The 22,986-nt window shown below is 41.9% G+C and overlaps 1 protein-coding gene across 1 annotated transcript; it reads right to left on the bottom strand.

Moving 5' to 3' along the window:
* Positions 1 to 2,452: 2,452 nt before the first annotated feature.
* LOC149198458 (uncharacterized) lies at positions 2,453 to 3,968 on the bottom strand. Its single transcript, XM_089402064.1, has one exon. The coding sequence runs from the start codon at positions 3,690 to 3,692 to the stop codon at positions 2,709 to 2,711; it is 984 nt and encodes a 327-aa protein (XP_089258190.1). The 5' UTR covers positions 3,693 to 3,968; the 3' UTR covers positions 2,453 to 2,708.
* Between the last annotated feature and the right edge of the window lie 19,018 nt (positions 3,969 to 22,986).

The following is a 22,986-nucleotide window of genomic DNA, read 5'->3' as shown; positions in this document are numbered from 1 at the left end:
TACAATTTACACACCATAATGTTTGGGGAAATAAGCACCATCATTGGAGAGCAATCGCAGCCTTTTGTAGATTCTGCCCAAATATTCTCCCAGTCCAATACTTACAATCATTTCAAGCATCCCATCCACTTCAAGATCTTTTGGGCGAAATATACATAAAAAAGGTAGTGTTTTATGTGAGTCAACTCAACAAAAAGCTTGAATAAGAGATGTGCAGGTATTCCACAGATATTGAACATTACAAATGTCATTACACCTCAAGTTATTAAATGCTTAAGAAGTATAATAGAACATATCCAGTTCAAATTTACAAAAGAATAGCCACGGCACGACATACAATTTAATAATTATTAATTCAATAGCATAAACCACAAGGTAGTGTTCAAAATTTTGAGATAGTTTTGTTAGTCCCCAAATGATTACGAAATACTAAGTGTAAAACTTTTAAACACCACTAACAACAAACTAAAATAGATTGCTCCTTGTAAGAAATGACTTGCATTCATTCAAAATCTAAAAGATCCCAGGCCCATTGACATGCCTTCAATGCTCCACAAAGGTGAAGTCTAAACTACACAACAGTTTCAGAATGCACATTCACTCTTGCTCTGGCATTGGATATGCATGCAATATGCCAAAAGAATGCATCTTACCACCACGTTGAAAACATGCATGCCCGTGGCCAAATTTATCCTAGACAACATGCATATCCTGACCAGTGGAAACTTGATCAATACACATAAAAACAACTTAAATGATAAAGCTAAAGTTGCTACATCCCACATTAAAGTTGCATTCTACTACAATTGTATGAAATGCAAATAAGGCCCTCACAAATCTGACAAATATATCACCAATAGATCAATTGCATACACTCTGGCACATATTGACACTAGAGAAAACTTGTTTTGTCAATTGGAAAAATTAATAATGTTTCCCCAAGATGCAGTCCTAACCAGTGTCAGCATTGAATTCCCTCTCACTAGAAATTTAATATTCTTTGGATCTCAGTTGCCCATGTGAACAATTTTAACTTTGAGGGCATATTGAGCACACATGCAGTATGCTAAAATCTTTAGACCCATGTGCATTTGGCACAATTACAATCGGTTCAAAGTGACACGTTATCTTCAATGTTCTCATAAACAAAATTTGATAGTATCCGTCTGTAAATATCAATTTAAATTGATGTATAATTTGTGCTTCAGCAGATATTTATCAAATCATAAATTATATACAGATGTAAACTTGCTACACTAATTTGAAAATCTGGGAACTGTGATGTGAGCGTAAGTCTTCCATGTCGATAGGAAAGATCCATTGACCAGAAAAAACTTCAACCTAAAGTTAAAAACAGTTGATTTATTTTTCTCAATATTTATGCCATATGATTGGAGGGATGCTAAGCATTCAAATTTTTGTTGTCAACATGTGTTTCTTATTAAACAAATTACTGTTGGTGAAATTATTGTGCATCCTTATTTTTGTATAATGTACCATTTTTCTCTATTTTAGGTTCTGTAGTTGATATCCACTATAATGAACTTACTGTGCAAACATTGTGAGCATGTACCATTTTTCTCTATTTTAGGTTCTGTATTTGATATCCACTATAATGAACTTATTGTGCAAACATTGTGAGCATGTGTCAAACTAAGCATATACCAAGAAGTCACCAGTAAAATATCCGGATCTTGTGAAAAGGTACAGGCCATCAATAAACAGCATGTACCTTGCACAGCTGACCAAGATTCAAAACATTGGCATACATTGTCAACTCCATGAACAAAGTGACTTAACTTGTATGTGCAAGTCTTTCCATATACCTGAAGTTTGGCTCGTAAGTACAGGGACAGGGACTTCAAATGAAAGGTCGAATCGCTGTGATTGAGAATAATTACGATTATGGTTAATGAGGCATAAAAACACATTCTAAATGGTAGTTTAGAAAGGCCACATGATTCGTGAAAAGGCACCACAATATTTACAGGTTTAATGGGCACCATTGGCCGAGCTACCCAAGATAGCTCCAAATCAACAAGGCATGGCTGTTTTTCGTGGAATAAACAAGGCAATAATTCATCCAGAGCCTTAATGCAATTATAAGCTGTTGGGTTTTTCCATTATGAAACCACAAAAATTGGCCATCCTACACCAAAAGGAACTCATTTCAACTTTACCCAGACTGATGACCCAGCAAATATCGATGAGAATCACCAACCAACAAATAAAAAAATAAAAAAAATCAAAAGAGTTGCATCGTACCATCCAACTTAGCGAACCAAAGTCTAGAATTCAAGGCTCAGGCTACCCCTTCTTACATGAGCAGAGAAAGGTTTTGCCAATTCAAATGAGTTATATCTTTCCTGAAAATTCCCTATCCTAGCAGAAACTTGAAATGCTAGGCCTAACTTGAAATCGAATATATTTTTCACAGATGAAGCAAGACACGAGATAAAAGTCCATAATGTCATTACAAATCAAACTTGAATGTTCTGTTTGGACATTATGAAACCACAGACACTGCTCATCCTACGCTAAATGAGAACTCGTATCATTTTATCAAGACAGATGACAAAAGACTCATAATCAGTGAGAACCCTAACAAACAAAGAGCATCAATCCTTCTGAGTTTATTACCAGAAGAGAAAGAATACCAGAATGCAACGGAGAGATGTACAACTACAGGCCTAAGCTTTCAACGTCACCTACTTATACTGCCCAAACAGCATATCCATGACTCCCCTGTTGAACCGACCCATGCTCTTCATGTGCTGCCGAGCTGCTTTGTCGTCGGCGACGAACCCCTTCTCCTTCAGCTTTACCAGGAGCTGCCGCATCTCATCAGCCTTCTGTGCCTTCAAGTAGGAATCAACCAAAGCGACATAAGTGGCAGCATTGGGCTTCCACCCATAGCCCAGCATCTCAAGCGTATATTTTCCTGCCTCCTGAAGCATTCCACCCTGGCACAGCCCCTGAATGAGAACAGAGTAGCTATACGAATTGGGCAAGCACCCCGAGGCCTGCATTCTCATGAAGACCTTGAGGGCGTCCTTGGGCTTGCCGGCCTTGGCATAGGCCTCCACGACGGCAGTGTGTGCAACGACATCTGGCATCCTGGACTTGTCCTTCATCTGTCCAAAGAGCTTCATGGCCTCGTGGGTCAGCCCGTCCTTGGAGAGGGCGTCGAACATCTTGACGGCCTGTTGAACGAGGCCGTCCTCTCTCATCTTGTGGAAGACCTCCTGCAGGTCTGTGGGGTCGTCGGGCTCCTGAATGACAGGCTTTTTGTTGAAGGGGTCGAACAAGGGTTTGTGTTTTTTGGGGTCCACGGCGCCCTTGGGTTTCTCGGCCTGCTTCTTCTTCTCCTCTTCGTCGTCTGAGTCGTCCTCCGAGGCGTTGTCAGAATTGGCTTGGATGATGAGATTTCGGTGCTGGGGTGCCCTTTCGAAAGGCAGTTTTGTGGAGTATACCGTTTTGTATGGAGCGATATAAGGTCTCAAGGATTGCAGGGATTTGGTATTTGAAACGTAGTTATGGATATCAGAAGATCTGATTGTGAACGGAGGAGGAGAAGAAATTGAGAATTTTGATAGAATCAAGGAATTTATACGAGGATGGTATGAGAATAGACGCTTACTGATTCCACTGGCTGTTGATGAATGACAGACGAAAGCGCGTTGGAACGACATCTTGCTCGTTGTTATGGCCAACTGCAGCAGAGAGCCGAAGAGTGAAGATTGTTGCTGTCACTGAAAGTGTTTGTTGCGATTGCTATTATCTGTTCCAGTTGAGGCTTCTTAGGGTTGATAACCAGGGCTTATCACAGGGTTTAGCGGGTGGAAAGCTAGGGCTTATCACAGGGTTTAGCGGATGGAAAGCTAGGGTCTATTACAGGGTTTAGAGTTTAAAGCTAGGGTATGGTTTAGGGTTGAAAGAGGTTTCTGATACTCGAAAAATATATATGTTACAAAACTATTTTAAGACGTATCGATTTTGTTTATTTTTATTTATAATTTTAATATTATAATTAAATTTATATTGGGCGCAAAAAATAAAATAAGGTGCCATTTGCCATGAAGTATGGATGGAATGTCTAACAAAGTCATGAAGTATGGATGAAATGTTTAACGATAAAATTTGTATGTTCACTAAAATAAAATAAAACTATTTTAATTTTAGTTCAAACTATTTTTTTAATGTATAGTTCATGGATACGAAAAGTTGGTGGCGGCTTCACCTTAACGGACCGCAAGCACGGCCGGACTATAGTAATTGAAAAATGTAAGTTAATATTAGTCTTTGTCGGTCAATATGATGGATAATTGATTTTTATTCAAAAAAATTTAAAGATAAATTTGTTTGGTCATTTTATTTGGCTTTTTATCAAAGTGGGGAGGCTAAAAGCATATCTTATATTAGTATGTCCTTTTCGCATTTTTCAGAATTTTTTAGGGAGGTAAAGTGATGCTAGCATTAGTTGAAAACATTAAATATTATGTGAACCATCACATTGTGTTTGGACTATGTAGTATAATAGAGGAACCACATTAAATTATATTGTCCACCACTGCATGTACGCCTGCCACGCCTACCACCGCTTTTGTTTACATGTAAACAGGTGTCATACATTTGAAAGTTGGCAACATTGTGTCATACACTTCCACTTGAGCCCTCTATCCACACCAGAAGAAAACAAAGACACCTCAAGAAAATAAACACCTCCTCGATGCTCTACATTAACAAGAATTTTTCGATTTTTTAAGTAATATTTTTCAACTTTTATAAGTAGAAACCATGCAGATGGTTAGCAAGCAAACAGTTAGCAAGTAGGATAGCAGGAAGGCAGAAACCAAGCAGATGGTTAACAAGTAAGATAGCAACAGAAACCAGGCAGATGGTTAGCAAACAGATAAAGAAATCGTACCTATGTGTATAGCATGCCTATATTGCAGAACGTTCATGCTCTAACACTTTTATACTTCTAGGTCTTTGTGTCGTAAGTGCATTAAGGTCAATTAGATCTGAAGTTATACTAGAACTAGCAAGGATGTTGCGGACTTGACTTTAAATCAATTAGATCTGTTGAACCCTACCACGGACTATGTATGCTTTGGTTCACCTTGGGTGTGCACTAATATGTTGGTTCCTCGTCAATAGGGGAAATTAATGCAAGTGATTCTGGTTCAAATGTGCTTGGTGCTTCCCTTGTTTGTTCTTCCTCGGGCATATGCTAGTTATTCTAGTCGGTAGGGTGGTTGTAGTAATATGGTAGGGTGGTTGTAATAATATGAGGCACATGTTACCCTTCCTTGTGAGCTTGCTATCTTGATGAAGATGCATAGTTAAGAAGAACATCAACAATAACATTCACCCCTTTTATGGGTCGGTATCACGCTTGCTTAGGCCTTATGTAACAGCCTTGGTGAAAATTCCATGTAATAAAAGTTGAAAACAATAACCACAGTCGATGGGACACTTATTCCAAGTTGAATGTTGGGCGAGACATCCTAATGTGTTTTCATTTGGTTGTTTATGGCTAAAGAAATTGGCAAAGGCGATGGCTAAGGCTTTGGAAAGGCGAAATGGCATTTTTGGCGCAATCATTTATGAAAAATAATGGAAATTAGGAAAAAAGGAGGTGAAAGGTTACAGGTTGCATGTTAGAAGGAAAATGAAGGAAAATAATAGAAAATGAAGAAAATAGAGGCCTCATTCATAAAAAGGCTTTTGAGGATCAGTTGGAAACCTTTTGTCAATTCAGTGTTGGAGCTCTCTCATTATTCTCTCTCTCTCTCTCTCTCTCTCTCTCTCTCTCTCTCTCATACTCTTGGACACTTAGAGTTTTCTTAGATCACTTTGACATTGGAGCAAGAAAGGCAAAGAAGCCAAGAGGAAGCAAATATTAAGCAGGGAAAGGCGGGATCAAGTAGCTACAATAGGCTTCATTGCAGGTATCGACTTGCATGTGTATTTTCCTTGCTAGATTTGGCATGCATGGGATTGCATGTGTTTCTTTTCTACCATAGCATGGGTTTTACCAGGTGTGACAGTATTTTCAGCCTAGCCTTGCCATTTCCTGATGACTTTGATGAGATGGGTTCTCTCATTCGGTTTCTGTGGGATGGTCGGATTGGATTTGAAGTTGAGTGGGGTGGATCTCTGAATTGACAAACACATGGTCTAAGTGGTCCCTGAATCAGACTGAGGATTCACGAAGCCACTAGCCCAGTAACCCCTAAATCAGATTGTGGGTTGCGGTAAATCCAAATTGTGTGCCTTAGTGGGCCTAGGAATCCTTGTCAATGAATGGCGGGATATATGGTAAAGCCAAGATGTGGATTTTTTCTTTGTTTGACCTAGTGGTTCCGGGATGGAATCCATGGTAAAGCCTGGAGGGTATGTCTCAGTGTAGGGCCTAGTGATCCCTGGATCAGACTGTGGATGCACAGTAAATCCTGAGAGACTAGGAGGCACTCAAATTTCTCACGATGTGGGCGGAGAACTCTAGTGGCATCCATGTTGATTGGTGTTTTTGATGTGTTTTATGAGTCTCACATTCATGCTTGGAATATGGCACGGAGGTGATTGGTTGAAGAGAGACTTGGCTCATCCAATCTATGGTTGGGTGGAACGTGGTAGTCCCATCTCCGGTTGGTTCATTGCATTCATTAATGAGAAATTCATTCCCTTTATTTTCTTGTGTAAATGTATTGATGTATATGTGGATTTTGATGGTTGATATGTTTATGGTATTTATGTTCCTATTATGCTGGTTATATGTACATTTTATGACAGCAACTATGTTTGCATCTCAGCATGTTTTTACTTGTTATATGAATGGATAATGTGTTGATGACCTAATAGATGATAATGCAGCAAACGACATGAGGGGACAATGGTTCATAACGATTCTCAAAGAAGTATGAGATCCCTACACTTAATTATGTTGTTTACACATGTAGGTTACATGTTGATGATGTGTTTGACTAAATGTCTATCATGGCTAGTAGGGGTTGATGATCCGCCGATAGCTGACTCGGAATGATTGCCTGTTGAGTTGAAGGATGACAAGATGTGAATCCATGTTGACAACCAACTCTCGAATGTCAAGAGCAATGGCTTCTGACAACAGTTCGATGACCGCACTGTATTCAACAATGTTGTTAGTTGTGTGACCTAAATAGATACCTTGAAGGTCAATCAACTCACCGTGAGGGTCATAAATAGCCCACGCCATGGATGATAGGTTCCGGGTACTACGGAAAGCACCATTAGCAAAACCAATGTGGGGAGTCACAAACATCTGCAAAGAAGGGAAAACATAGTAAACAAGAAATTTGTTTGAAAACTAACACACCAAACCACACTGCACAAAAATGAATGACACACTAATGTACACAAGTAACCATGCAAGATGACCTAAGCATAGTACTTCTTGAGGTAAAGCCCGTTTCGAGGCTTGTCTAGAGGATTGCCTTCATAATCAATAAGCTCATAGGCCCCTTTTTGCAAAACACGTTTCACAATGTAGGGCCCATGCCACATGGGCTCGAACTTGCCTGCCCCCAGCTTATCATTAGCTTGGTCGTATAGTAAAACCAAATCACCCTCAGAGAACGCGCGAGGGGAGACTGACTGATCGAAATGGGACTTGACTCGTTTCTTTTGTGCTTCGATAACCAAAGCAGTGAGATGACGAGTCTCATCCAGCCATTCTAAATATAAGAGGCGCTCTTCTTGAGGTGATGTTTCGAGGAGAAGTTCAATAGCTAGCTTGAGTGAAGGAATCTCGCATTCAATCGGCAATGTTGCTTCTAGATCGTAGACAAGCTAGAATGGTGTAAAACTAGTTGCGTCTTTGGTCGAGGCTCAGTAAGCCCACAGAGCTTAAAAGAGCATGAGGTTCCAATTTGATTTGTGCATCCCAATAGTACGCTGAAGCATTGTAACCAAAAACTTGTTCACAACTTCAACTTGGTCGTTGGCCTGAGGTTAATACGGGGTTGAGCCATCGTGTCGCAAACCCGATGCAGAGGTCAGCTCAGCCATCACATAATCTCTGAAATGGGAGCCATGGACTGTGACAATGGCTTGAGGTACGCCAAACCTAGAAATAACATGATCGAAAAGGAATTGAGCCACCGTTTTACCGTTTACAGAGTATGTAGGCATTGCTTCGGCCCATTTGGTGAAATAATCCACAAAAACAATAATATAACCATGCCCCCTGGCTGAACGAGGGTTACATGTTATATAATCGATGCCTCATTTGGCAAAAGGACCAATGGTAATGATGGGGTGTAGGTGAGCAGGTGGGGTGCTCATCTTGCGTTGGTAAATTTGGCATTCAGGGCACTTGCGAATAGCAAGGATGTAGTCCCTAAAAATGGACGGCTAGAAATAACCAACATGAAGGATTTTTTGAGCGGTAGCATAGCTAGACATATGACCGCCACATGCCCTAGAGTGGCAGTCATTGAGAACTCTTTCAGCCTCCTCGAGACTAAGGCATCGACGAAGAACTGAATCGACACCGACACGGTATAAAGTAGCACCAATAATATGGTAGGGTTGGGAGTGATGTTGAATCTGTCGGTGATCATCTTTAGTCAACGTGGATCGAAACGTGGACGTCTGGACCTTCTACGTCAAGGGTGCTGATTAGTAAAAGAGTCTCGTCTAGAAGTTGTTTGTATGAACCAATCGGGAGAGACGTAGAAGGTGTAGAAATTTTGAATAATATGACAATTATTCACAGAGATTATCCTGATTATACACTATTGCGGAATACATGCATAATACATAACCTCCTCTGCATTGATCATCAATTTAGCAGCATTAAAAGCAATGAAACATCAATCGCATGCACACATTAACATAGTATGTATCTCGAGGAAAGCTTACATCTGAAAACCCCACACTATCTGTATATTAATGATTGAGAACAAGTAACAATACATAGTACAATACTCCTCACAAGTACTCAGCACTATCTCCACCTGTTATACACAAACTAGCTGAGATCTGATGCCTCAAATCTCCTCCACTGTTTGCCTGCCTCCATTGCACAATACCTACAAGAGAATGAATGAATCCAAACTCGTTCTAAGTTCTATTTACCTTGGAAAATCACTCACACTGGAAATCACGTGAGCACAGGCTATATCACTGGGCATATATTGGGCAATCATCATGGGCATACTCAATACATTGCTTGTTGTTACACTAAAATTTGTCACCATGACTATTTGCAGTTAGTATGGCTCCATCAACTGTCATACTATCCTCCTTGGCAAGTCTCATACCTCTGCTCTCCATGTCAAACTCCAAGAAAGTGAGAAAGTCTTTTTAAATCTATTTATCTCTGGGTACGCAGTTTCTCTCAGCCTTACCTGCGTGTACGCAACCCAAGTTCACAATACCTGCGTACTTGTACGCTCTGTATGTAAAGGGGTGGGTGCGTACCCCTGTAAAGGTCAAAAGGCGCGAGTTTCATCTTTAAAAAGTTACTTGTGGTCATTTCTAGAGCATTCTAGAAGCTTGTTCGACGTGTATTCAGCGCCACCAGATGGTTCATGTATCCCTATGAAAGAGGAACTTATCCCATCAAGAGGGGAGCTATCCCATCCAAAGAGGGGCTTATCCCATTGATGGTGGACCTGATTAACTTCCTCTAGAGCACTATAAATACAGGCATTGGCCCAGAAGGGGAAGAGGTTGAAAGCTGAATATTCCTAAGGGTAGATGCTGCTGGAATTAGGACTTCCTTGTAGAAGCTTGTGAGGAGAGATTCCCATCCTTTCTTGTTTCATTTGGAAGTGGGTGAGCTTATCAAAGTAAAGGAGAACTCTTGATGGACCCTGGGAGGGACCTGCACAACACCAAGGCTCAGGTTGTAATGGTACCTTTTGTTTCCTATTAATGCAAATAAGTCCATTCTTCTCAACAATTTGTTATTTATGAGTTGTTTCATATGCTCCTTGGTCTGTATGTTAAATATGTTTTATTTTATGAGATATTCAGGTGCTATTTAATCATTTGATTGTTAGTGAATGCAGGTTTCGAAGAGAAGGAGGAGCTCATCCGGATCGACGAGGCTGGACTACTACAACAGCGTTGGACTACAGGTAGGATCTAAACACTTGATGTCTTATATGGTAAATGCATATTTAGAGAAGGATTGCTCTTAATTGTCTTGTTTGTCACTAGAAAGCCTTAAGCTTCTAGGGAGGTTAGTTTTGTCCGCAAAATCGACTCTTTCCGCCTGACAAAATGGCGACTCCGCTGGGGAATCCATTGATGTGAATGATTTTTTCCTTTGTGTGAAACTTTGATCTGAGAAAAGTCGTTTGTTTTCTGGTTTTTGGCTGTTTGACTGTGTATTTGTGTGGGCTAGCTTAGGGTTAATTTAGATTTTAGTTTTTCTTGGTTTTTCCAGTAGTACGCACCCTCTGAGTTGAGCACAGTGCGTACCTGTACGCACTGTAGATTTGTGCACAGAGCAGGCTCGCACCTGTCTGAACAAGTCGCCTGCGTACCCTGTTAAAAATTAATAAAATTTCAATTTTTTCATTTTTCCTCTTAGATTTTGTCTTTAATTAGTTTTTATTGCCCAGATCCATTAGTTACCTGTCAGAGATCTTCACCTGAACTTGTTTCGTTAGCGTCGAGAGTTTTAGTGGAATTCATAGAAGTTCTAGCCCTAGGGTTTGATTTTTGCATTGGTCCTGTAGTGACTTTGGCCTTAGAAGTTGTGAAACCTTGTATCTCTCTGGTTTTGTCAATCTTCTTAGGAGTCGGACCTGTCATAAAGTCTACCTGTGTGAGCAACCTACCTTTGTGTTGTCTCTTTGCGGAATTTCGAAGAAGCTTGTTGATTGAGTTGTGAATTTCATTCTTGAGAAAAAGAACAAAAGAGTTTGATTTTTGTTTTTGACTGGTTTATGATTCTGCATGAGCTGGTCCTTGGTTTGATTGTTGCCGAGTAAAACAACCTGGAATCATCTTTGTAGGCTTTTGCCTCGTTAGATTTGCTTTAGGGTAAATTTCCTTTTGATTTGCTTTTGAGTGAGTTTTTCATAGATTTTATAGATTTTGAGATTGATTTTTGTTAAAATAGTTTTATATGCTTTGTTAAATAGAAAAAATACAAAAACATCTCCTTTGAAAAGTTTGTTTTAAGTAGCATTTGAAGTATTTTGAAAGAGAAAGGAATTTTCGTGCACGTAATGAGTGGTCATGTGTTGTATGCTTGGAAAAGATAAAGAGTTTGTTTCTTTGATTTTCGTTGCCAAGAAAGTTGTCTTTATATAAATTTTGCATTTTCCAACTCTCTTAGCTAGAGAATTCATCGAAATAGAAAAGTAGTGTAAATCATCCTAAGTGCATCTTTTTAGTGGATTTGAGTCGAGTCTACACACCATCAGTTTCATCTCCGCTACCTTTTGTCTTAAAGAAAAGCCATAAAAATTAACGCTTAAAGTAAAATCAACTTAGTAACTTTTTCTTTTACTAGGGCTCTGAAGCACCAATATAGATCAGGCTAGTGTCTTGGAGTAGGAGAGTAATTAACTCTCCAAGACAGCAAAACCAAACAAGTAGCTTATCTTGTGGTAGGATAAATCCAACTGTTGCATTTATACTCTGGGAAAGCTCCTCTTAAAGGAGAAGCACGAGCTCGTGTCCGAACCAGTGAGGGGATCAATCCTCCCTCGTTGGGAACGACGCCAGACACGCACGTATTACAAACGGTAAACCTCGGATTAACCATTGTCGAGGAGCCTGGGGTCACTTATCGGTAAACCTTGGATTATTGTCAAGGAGCCGGTAAGGGGATTGAGCTTGATACTCTGCCCTTGCGTGCTGTCGGAGCGTAGACTATTCCCCCAGGTGTATTTGTTGTTGTTGGTAACCTTAGTGACCATTATCTTAGGATTCTACCCAAGGTGACGGTGGAGGGAAGATCCCACTGTACCTGGAGCAGACGTCGGCTAGACTCACTTGGATTTTCTGGGGGGTTCACTTCACTCGAGACGGTTAAAGTGGAGGAACTTGGTCCAGTCTATTCATTAAGCAGGTTGCCGGGGTAACTGTTCCACCCACCATTTCTGTACTGAATTCTACAAGGTTGGGCTTCATCACCAACTAGTGTTTTCGGTCCGGAGAGCTTACTGTTTGTGTGTGGTTTGACGCCCTAGATTCTTTAGGCGTGTGTTTCAAATTTGATTGGTTCTTTAGCGACTTTAGGTGGTTTGCTTTGAGATTTTACTTTGTTTTCGTGTGCAGTAGTTAAAAGTTTTTAGCTGTGGCTGAATTACCGAGACAGTCTCGTAGACTTCGGGGCAAGTCACCTGAGATTGTTACCGTGGCCGATTTGTTGAGGAAATCCCGTAGATTGCGGGTTGAACCTCCTGAAGACGTCTCGGGTCATTACGAAGGTTTGAAAGTCCTTGTAACTCCTAGTGGCAGTAAAGTAGGTTCACCTGAAGAAGGAGAGTCTTCGTTGGTAGTCCATCCAGATTACCAAAGTCTAGAAACAGGTTATAATCCTGAAGCTGTTGCAGTTTCCGAGCTTGCTGGTAGTTTTTCATCTACTAGTGATATAGGTGAGGAACCTGAAATATCTGAACCTGTTACTCCAACTTCTGGTGCTCCTGATTCACCAAGAGTAGAACGAGTTATCACCGAAAATCTTCCTGCTGGTTTGATTGCTATTGAAGAACTTGCTCCAGAAGAAGAAATAGGCGTCTCTTACCTTGAAGATCAACCTACTATTGATCTAAGGGAGCGTGAATCCATATTTTACAGTCCTCCTAGAAGTACTACTTGGTATCTTTCGTTAACTAATTATTTAGACAACTCAGGGTCAAGTTTTTCTCCACCTCGTACTCCTTTTCCACCCGGAGGTATTTATACTCCTGTAAATATGTCTGGTCAGTCGTCAATGTTTACTCAATCGCCTGAATCATTTTTGTACGGCGGTCCTTCTGTTCCCTCTGGGTATCAGTCATTGTCTGGTACTTTTGCGGGAGCATCTCCTCAACCCATTGAACATGGGTTATTAGCTGGAAACAATGGTAATAAACCGTTGGGTGTAGGAGACATTTACATGATGTCAGGTTCAAATCCCGGTTCTCAACCTCAAGGTGGTCAGTTACCGCCTGGGGGGCAGCCTCAAGTAACACCTGGGGGGCAACCTCAAGGTACACAAGTTGCGGCTGGGGGGAAGCCTCAAGGACAGTATGTACCTATGGTGCAATACATTCCTCAAGGTCAACCCCAACCTCAATATGTACCTCAGGGTCAACCTCAGTATCAATTTATGCCTCAAGGCCAACCCCAGTATCAGTATTTACCTCAAGGGTATCTACCCCAAGGTCAGTACTCGAGTCAAGGTTATCAACCACCCCAAGGTCAATCTTATGTTCAAGGTACGGGAAATGTGCCTTTCAATTATCAATCCTATCCTCAATCCGGTTATGGATCTCAATATCCTCAACCTGTTATGGGTCAATACCCCGGAATGACTGTAGTGTGGGATCCTTCGCAGGCTCAACAGGTTTTGCAGCCAAGTGTACAGTTGTCATCTCAAGCTGGACAACCCTTAGTTTCTGGTTCACCCCAACAATCAGTCCAGTCAAATGTTCAAACTTCTGTACCTTTGGTAGTTTCTCAGTCTGGGCCCATTGCGCCTAGTACTCCATCTCAAACGACTACTGCAACTACCGCAACATCTGTTCCGTCTACCACACTTACTTCCGGAGTATCAACAGCTCCTGTTTCTACTGTCTCTGCAACTACTTCTCAGACATCTTTACCTTTGTCTGGATCTACGATTCAAACTACGGTTCAGATGCATGTAGGCCAGCCTGGTATAAGTACGGTTGTCACTAGTCAACCACAATTCATTTATCAACCGTACCAGGGACAGTACCAATACGGGCCAGCTGTCCAGCAGCCAGTTTACCAGTATCCTGGGTACACTTATCAACAACCTCAACAACCCCAGTACGGTCCGGTTAATCCTGGTTTTCCGGGAGGATACAATATCCCGAACGCGATTCCTATTCCAAGTTATCCTAGATATCCTCCTCCTGGGGCTGGTATAATGACCCAGAGTTTTAGGGATCCGAACCGGCAATTGCCGTTTATCACAACTTTGGATTTACCAGACTTGTCGCGCCTAACGAACGATCCAATCAATTATCTTCCGTTTTGGCCGGCAATGCCAAATAAGTTGCCCAGTGACATACCCAAGTTCGAAGGTAAGTCTGGAGAGGACCCGTCGAATCATGTGATGACTTACCACCTCTGGTGTGCTTCAAATTCCATCTCGGATGATTCGATCCGCTTACGTCTTTTCCAGCGTACAATTATTGGTCTCGCAGCCAAGTGGTACATTGAGTTACCACGGGCCTCTTTTTACAATTTTAGCCAGTTAGCTACCTCGTTCTTAACTCACTTTCAGTTGTCGGTCAGATACGATAACGACACGGAGTTATTAACTTCACTAAAACAATCGACGTCCACGTATATTTCCGATCATATTCATGAATGGAGGCGTCGAAGAAGGTTAGTGAAAGTTTTTATCCCAGACCAAATCTTAGCTGAATGGTTTGTTAAATCATTATTACCGAAGATTATTGAAGATGTAGCTAAGGCCGGAGTAGTTACTGAGGAGCAAGTCATTGCTCAAGCGCAGTCCCTTGACTTAGTTTACACTCAGTTGGGTACGTTACACGAGAAGATCCCAGATCTTCCAAAATCAAATCAAATCGCTGCTGCTCCTTCGGGATCTCATGCCGCTGATGGTATGATTGGTACGGTGAACACAAAGAGCAAGAAGAAATCTTCTAAGAATTCTTCTCCTATAATCACCCTGCCTGATTCCCCGACAGGAGAGTCTTCTCCTGAAATTTCCGCCGATATTCACGCCGTAGAGACATCTACGGCCAAATCAAAAAACGGTGGAAAGAAGAAGGGTAAGAAGAAGAATAAAGCAGACAAGGCTCCAAAGGAGAAAACAGAAAAGTCGGAAACCAATGACGAAAAGCGCAAACCTCGATATCCTTGTCTTATTTGTGAAGAGGATCATTTTACAAGAGATTGCCCTCATCGGGCCGAGGTTGTGAAAATAGTCAAAGGTTCCCCAACTCCTGCTGTTTTGAAAGATCCATTTCCAAAGCAGGAGAGTAAGATGATAGGTTCTTCCTCGAGTGCCAGTGAAGAACCCATACTGATGATGTCTCATGTGAGGATTGCGACTTGATCGCAAGATTATGGTAGTAAGAATCCTGTTGATGGCAAAGAAGCAGAATCTTCTCATTCTAATCCATCAACCTCAGCTCCTGGTTTCGATCCACTACAGATCGAGAAACCTAACCCGGACTTAGTAATCAAACCGCCCGCCAAGGGTGTACTTCGAAGGTCTGCTTTTAATCCACATGCGAGAGCGGCCCAGAATTACAACATTGTTGAGGATTTAGCTGTTTCACCCTCAGCAATGTCGGCTTTAGAAGTGCTGCAATCATGCCCAGCACAACGAAAATTACTTTTGTCGGCTATAGGAGTTGTTGATGTTCAGGACCCGAACCTAATAATCTTTGATCTAGAAAATAGTACACTGCGTTTGCCTCATCAGATGGCTTTCCAGATCCCAGTGATAGTAAAAAATGAGCCTATTCATCGGACCGTAATTGATGAGGGAGCTTCCACATGTATTATGTCGATTCAGTGTTGGAGATCGCTTGGTTCTCCTTCACTGAACCAATCCCCGACCATCCTTAAGGCCTTTGATGGCCGTGGGTTCCATCCGTTTGGCATTCTACAGGATTTGCCTATAGGGGTTGAAGGAAAAACCGTTAGTCTGGATGTGGAGGTGGTTGATGCCCCTCTAGACTACAACCTTCTTTTGGGTCGAAGTTGGTCATATGCTATGACAACGGTCGTTTCATCGGTCTTCAGAGTAATAAAGTTTCCATATAATGGCAAGATCGTGACAATAGACCAGCTGGCTTACTTTTCATCCGACCCAGCCTCTTCAGAGAGTATCCAGCATGTCGGTAAAACGACTATCCCTTACAGGGACGTTGGCGTAGGTTTAGTTAAAGATTCCGGTTTACTGGGAACTTTTCCTTTTCCTCCAATCAACGCATCGTCTTCATTTGCATCTATTCATATGATTACATCAGACACCATTATTTACGACGATCCTTGGATTGTCCCTTCTGAATCTGAGATAGACTCATTCGGTGATGCTATGCCTTTGAGTCCATATGAAATTGCTTATGAAGCCGTAGTGTCTTTTACCGACCCGCGTTCAACCGAAATTGACCAAATGAATGTGGTCCGTGAGGAATCACTTTTCGCGTCAACCTCAGAGTTAATAGCGTTTCCCGAAGTTGTGTCATCTGACGAACACCTTCGTGAAGTCCTATGTGTAGACGATTTACCATGGGAAGATCTTCATCACAGATCTTCGTTTTTACCTGAGGATGATCGTTTCGAAAATGATTTCTCATCTATCTTTACCGCTGAATATGTCAAAGAAGCTCAGAGTCCAACGAAACATCCTGATTCAGAGCTGAATTTAGGGAATATTTCTCGAACTATTCCCATTGACATTTCAGTGAAGCCCAGAATTGTTGAGAACATTCATATAGGTGCCTCGTGTACAGATGATGAAATTCAAACTTACAAGGCCCTATTCCAAGAATTCCGCGACGTGTTTGCCTGGTCCTACGAGGAAATGCCAGGAATTGATCCCGCCATTGTTGTCCATGAGATCAAGACCTACCCGGACGCTAAACCCGTCCGGCAACGGTTGCGTCAGATTCACCCTCGAAAAGCGGCTGCAATTAAAGCAGAAGTCGAGAAGCTGTTGAAAGCAGGTTTCATTTATCCGATCCCGTTAACGGATTGGGTATCGAATATTGTTCCGGTTAACAAGAAACAAGGAACAATAAGAATCTGTATCGACTATAGGGATATAAATCGATCTTGTCCAAAAGACAACTACCCAACGCCCTATATCGATCAAATAATTGATGATTGTGCCGGCAGTGAAATGTTTTCCTTTATGGAGGGTTTTTCCGGCTATAATCAAATCAATATTCTAGCTGCCGATCAACCAAAAACGACATTCATTTGTCCATGGGGAACATTTGCTTATTGCAAATTACCTTTTGGGCTTAAGAATGCCGGAGCCACTTTTCAACGGGCGATGTCCTATGCATTTCATGACATCAAGCACATTGTGCAACCGTACCTCGATGATTTACCTGCTCATTCTTTACATCGAGCTGATCACCTTGTCCACTTACGAGCAATCTTTATGAGGTGTAGGCATTATCGTATTCGGTTGAATCCGCACAAGTGTGTATTCTGTATAGAAGCGGGTCGATTGCTGGGATTTGTTGTTTCAAAAGCCGGCATTCGCGTCGATCCCTCGAAGGTCGAAGCTATCATCAAATTGCCTCCTCCTTCGAGTCTTCGCCAACTCCAAAGTTTGCAGGGGAAAGCAAACTTTTTACGCCGATTCATTCCAAACTACGCCGAGGTCACTAAGGGTTTTACCCGGTTGTTGAAACAGAACGCTCAATTCTCTTGGGATGAGATTGCTCAGCAATCTTTTGATGCACTCAAGCACGCGTTGACCCATGCACCGTTGTTGCATCCTCCCAACTACAACCAGGACTACTTCTTATACCTCGCAGCTTCGCATTCCACTATTGGAATGGTGTTAGTCCAGGAAGACGAATTCGGAACGGAACATGTGATATATTATCTTAGTCGGACCCTAAATCCAACTGAGCTAAAATATTCACATGTGGAGAAATTGGCTTTGGCAGCTGTTCAAGCTGTCCAGCGTTTCCGTCACTACATTTTACTTCGTAAAACTACAGTTATTTCGGATTGCAACCCTATGATTTATATTTTGACTAAACAACTGCTAGGGGGCAAGTACTCTAAATGGATCGTTATCCTGCAAGAGTTCGATTTGGAGTTCGAGAAATCCAAGTCTAAGAAATCCTTAGTTTTCGCGGAGTTAATGTGTGATTTCCCGCGTGCTGACACAGAGACTGTGGCAGAGGAGTCCATTGCGGACGAATCTTTGTTTCTCATCAGCACTTTAGATCCGTGGTATGGGGATATAATCGTCTATCTCCAGACCCAATCCTTTCGGCCCGAACTTTCAAAGTCAGAGCGTCGAAAAATTCGATTCCAGTCCCAACAGTTCAAAATTATTGGAGATACTCTTTATCGCCGTGGGGCGGACTTGGTTTTTCGACGTTGCTTAACTCACGAAGAGGCTGAGAGGGTTTTGAATGACTGTCACTCTGGAGCGTGTGGCGGTCATATGTCTGGGTATGCCACAGCCCAAAATATTTTGCGCGCTGGCTACTTCTGGCCGTCTTTATTCAAAGATTGTATTATTGCGGTCCGAAAATGCCACAACTGTTAGGTGTTTGATCGAAAGATGTGCGCACCACCTGCTCCTCTCCACCCTATAATTGCCGTTGGTCCTTTCGCCAAATGGGGTATCGATTTTATTACTTGTAACCCTCACTCGGCCGGGGGGCATGCGTATATCATCCTCGCGGTTGATTATTTTACTAAATGGGCCGAGGCGATGCCTACATTCGAGGCAGATGGAAAGACAGCAGCAATTTTCGTATTCAATCACATTATAGCTAGGTTTGGTGTCCCACAAGCGATCATCACTGACCATGGGCGCCATTTTCGAAACGTCATGATGACCGAACTTACAGGCCAGCTTGGTTTGCGCCATGATAGCTCTACTCCTTATTATCCACAAGCCAACGGTCTGGTTGAGTCTATCAACAAAGTTCTGGTTATCATGATCCGACGAATCATTGGTATTCATCGGTCGAATTGGCACAACATGTTATTTTCAGCGCTATGGGCATACCGAACCTCAGTGAAAACATCAACAGGGTTCACTCCTTTCCAGCTAGTTTATGGCTTGGAAGCTGTGTTGCCCATTGAATGCGAAATCCCATCACTTCAAATGGCTGTCGAATTACTTCCAGCTACTTCCGAAGAGGAGAAGCGTTTATTGTACTTAGCTCAGTTAGATGAGACTCAACGTGATGCTGCATTAGCAATCGAGACTCACGCGAAACGGATGAAAGCTCAGTATGATAGAAATGTGACCCCTCGAAGTTTTTCGAAAGGAGACCTAGTGCTATTATATGATCAAGCTAACGATAAACTAGGTGCTGGAAAATTCGTTCCTATGTGGCATGGGCCCTACATTGTCAAGCGAAAGCTAGCAAAAGGGGCCTATGAGTTGGTTGACTTTGACGGGGACTCTTTGGGTAAACCCAGAAATGGACTTTACCTAAAGAGGTATTATGCTTAAATGATGGGTATGGAGAATTTTTAGTTAGGTTAGGTTTTCTTTCTAGCTAGTGTGTTTGATTAGTTTAGACAGTGTGCTTAGCTTAGAAAGTGTGTTTTCGTCGTTATTCTGGCTTATCTTGGTTTTACTCTTGATATTGCAGATGTCGATGCCTCTCCAAACGTACGTTGGATTTGCTGATGGTGCTTGTCGTAGTACACGAAATATCTCTTCTGCAGCTTGGGTTATCTATTCGCCCTCTGACGAGTTAGTTTCTATGCATGGGGTGAGCTTCGGTCAAACAACAAACAACATTGCAGAATACAGTGCAGTGATTGAGTTATTGTCGGAATCTATTTCATTTGGGATTCGACGTTTGATAGTGAGGTTAGATTCTGAACTCATTGTATTACAGCTTAATAGAGTATATGCCATTAGAAATCCTGTGTTATTAAGGTTATTTTTGAGAGTGCGTCTCTTGGAACATGAATTTGATTACATTGAATATCAGCATATTCCAAGGTCTTTAAATACATTAGCAGATGCAATTGCTTCTCAAATGTTAGACAGACATTTGCAATAATCATACATGTAAATTTAAAAACATTTCATCACACATGTTTAACAAGATAAGCCGGTAATAATGGCATATATAGATAGAAGTGTGTCAAAAAATATACATCGTCTTCGATCATAGGTTGAAAAACACCTTATGATCAGCAAAAATGATAAGTACAAAAAACCAAAATGTCACATGTGTCTACAAAAGTGACCATCCAATCATTGGTGGTGCTCCCTATATGACACCACTGCACGGGCTACCCTACATAAGAACCTCCTAAATGGTCCTGGGACTGCGACTACATAGCGCTGAAGTCTGATAGGAATATCATCTATAGTAGTCTCAGGTATATCCGCCGTCAGACGCTCTAGATCCTGCTCCAACTCAGCTAAGGTCTCTGCAGCCGCGTCCTGTGGAACCGGTACCGGTGCAACTGGTTGTCTCCTCTCGAAAGGCCGGAGATTGGCTAGACGCCGTGGACCTACATCTGCATTTTGAAAATTTTTACTGTCAATTTTGAGACGATATATAAAAACAAAAAAATTAGATAATTTAAAAAACTTGTGGAAAATGAAGTACCTCTGTCGTCCCATTGTTCTCCCTGTGGAAGAACCATGTTTGGATCACCACGAAAATCCACTCCGGCATAAGGAAAATCCTGGATCGAAAAGACCTAGTCCTCCAACCAGTGAAAGTAACCTGCAGGAAATCGGACAACTGCTGCTCCCTCGTCAGGATGACGGGCCATCACCGCAACCCATCGTGTCAACTTTGGCTCCCGAGGAGGCCCAACCTCAATAGTGAGATGCTGCGGGATTAGCATCAGAACTCTCTCTAGGGAAAACCTCACAACTAAAGGCCCATACCCAAAGGTCTTTAATTGCCCGTTCTTTGCCCTAGTCAGTTGGCCCTTCATATTGGCCAACACAGCATCGCACCAGTTGAAAATGGTGCCTCGGAAGCAATCAATCGCCATCCGCATTTGGGACCCGGTGGCAATGTGCAAAGCGGCTGCGCCGCAGAGTCTGGTAACTGTAAAGGCAATTACCATAAGTTCAGGTCGGGATATGTATTTGATTTCTATCCCCTTATCCTGGTTTTGATTATTGCACCACTCTAGCCGGAGACTAGCAAGGGATTGGCCACCCGGCCTAGTCCCGAACAGAGACAGTTGCTCGCCCCTATTAGGCAAACCAGTGAGAAAATATATGTCTGAGGGCTCTATCTCGAGCTGGTGCCCTCTGATGTAAAATCATTGATCCTGAACGTTCCACCTTTCAACCAGCCACTCTAAGAATCGTACCTGGGCCCTCATGCCAGGTATGGCCCAGTATTTGTAAAGACCGCATGCCTTCAAAGCATCAATGGAAGGTTGATGATTTATTGCGGCCAAATCGACATCTTCGTGTTCTCTTTCGCGCCAATCAAGCATGGTGGGCAATCTAAACACCAGAAAACATTCATTAGAATTCACTAAATCAAAAATTAATGGTTCAAATTTGAGATTTGGGGGTTTAAAAATGCTTTGCGCGGAGTACACACCCCGCGTTCAAAAAATAGAGCGTGGGTACGCAGCTGTTCTGAAGGTAGGCTGCGTACTCCCACCATTTTCCCATTAACGAAAATGTCGGGGTACGCAGGTCACCCATGGGGCACCTGCGTACCCCGAAAAGCGGATCTTAAAACCCCAAAGCCCCCAAAAAATCAAACTAGGGCTTAAAATGAAATTCTAAATGGATGAAAACAAAGAGGAGGATGTTGTGAAATACCTGAAAGAGACGGTGCTTGATTCCGATGGTCGGATTCTCCGCAAAGTCCACGGGAAGTTTCTTGCCAAAAGCCCTTTTCTCTCCCTCAACAGTAAAATGGTAAAAATGACATGGTAAAAAGTCTTTTTATAGGTTTTTTGGATAAATGAATGCTAAGTATGTTTATTTTTCACCATGGAAGGATATTTTTCAATGTATTTTTGCCTATCTTAAACAGGTATGAGTAATGTGTTGTTTTTGTGCAGCACAAAAGGATTTTCAGGGAGAATTGTCATTTTTTACGAACCAAAACATTAGAGTCATCTTTTAAGCCCTTTTCTGACTCCTAAAACATGAAAAGATTGCCGAGCGTTTCTTTTACACTTGTTAAAACGGAATTAAAAGACGGTCCCCTTATAGCCCTTTTCTGACTGTAAAAACAGGAAAAGATCGCCGGGTTTTTGTCGTTTCAAACTCGATACTGGAAATAAAACGACGTGTCCTTGATCGCTTTTTACTTTTCAGGTCAAAGACACTAATCATGAAAGTACTCCTTGGTAGCAAGATCAAGCGATTCTCCCAGGTATTATTTTATACTTTTTCGGGCTTGGGGGACACAAATTTACGAAAAAGTTCAACCTGGAGTTTTCTTAAGTTTTTCAGACTCTCTAAAATTGAAAAACGCTGAGTTTCTCCTATACTGGACTCATTAAAATTTCACAGTAAAGGACCTGTTCAATTACAAACAGGAACGGACCACTCCTTCTTAGGGTTCGAATCAAAACTAAGTTGGACTCATCCGAAGGATGAGCTTATAATCAAGCATATGTTATCCTCCTCAAGCTTGTAAAAAATAAAGAGGTACTTGCCAGAAATGGTGGGGGAAAAGAGAGAAGAATGAGCCTATTTGTTATCCTTTGTCTCAGAAGAAACCTTATTACCACTCTTGAACACGACACTTTTCATTCACCTGGGTTGGGAAATCCTTTGCCTCACAGTTGATCAAACCACATTGAAAGTCTTCAGCCGGGTTCCGGGTATTAACTTTGAGTCATTCGTCACCAAGCCATCTGTTGTGTCGTTATGTGTTCAAGAGGTCTGCAAACAAAACATTCAACTGCAAAATACCTTGTCATCCATTTTGACCATCCCTGAGTCAGTCCTTACAGCTATATTTCTTCAACTTGAACTATGATTTCGTGTTGTGGGCTTTCCTGCAACGGGTCGCTTTCTATCGACATCAGCACATTATCTAGAGAGATGACTTAGAAATCGTCAGTACCTTGAAGTCTGCATGCATCAATGGCAGG

This window comes from Pinus tabuliformis, chromosome 2_1 (genome assembly GCF_031772625.1).
Source record: "Pinus tabuliformis cultivar Carrire ecotype Pingquan chromosome 2_1, CPIR1, whole genome shotgun sequence".
Taxonomy (NCBI): domain Eukaryota; kingdom Viridiplantae; phylum Streptophyta; class Pinopsida; order Pinales; family Pinaceae; genus Pinus; species Pinus tabuliformis.
Note: the sequence above shows the minus strand (reverse complement) of the source record. Positions and strands in the feature narration are given on the sequence as shown.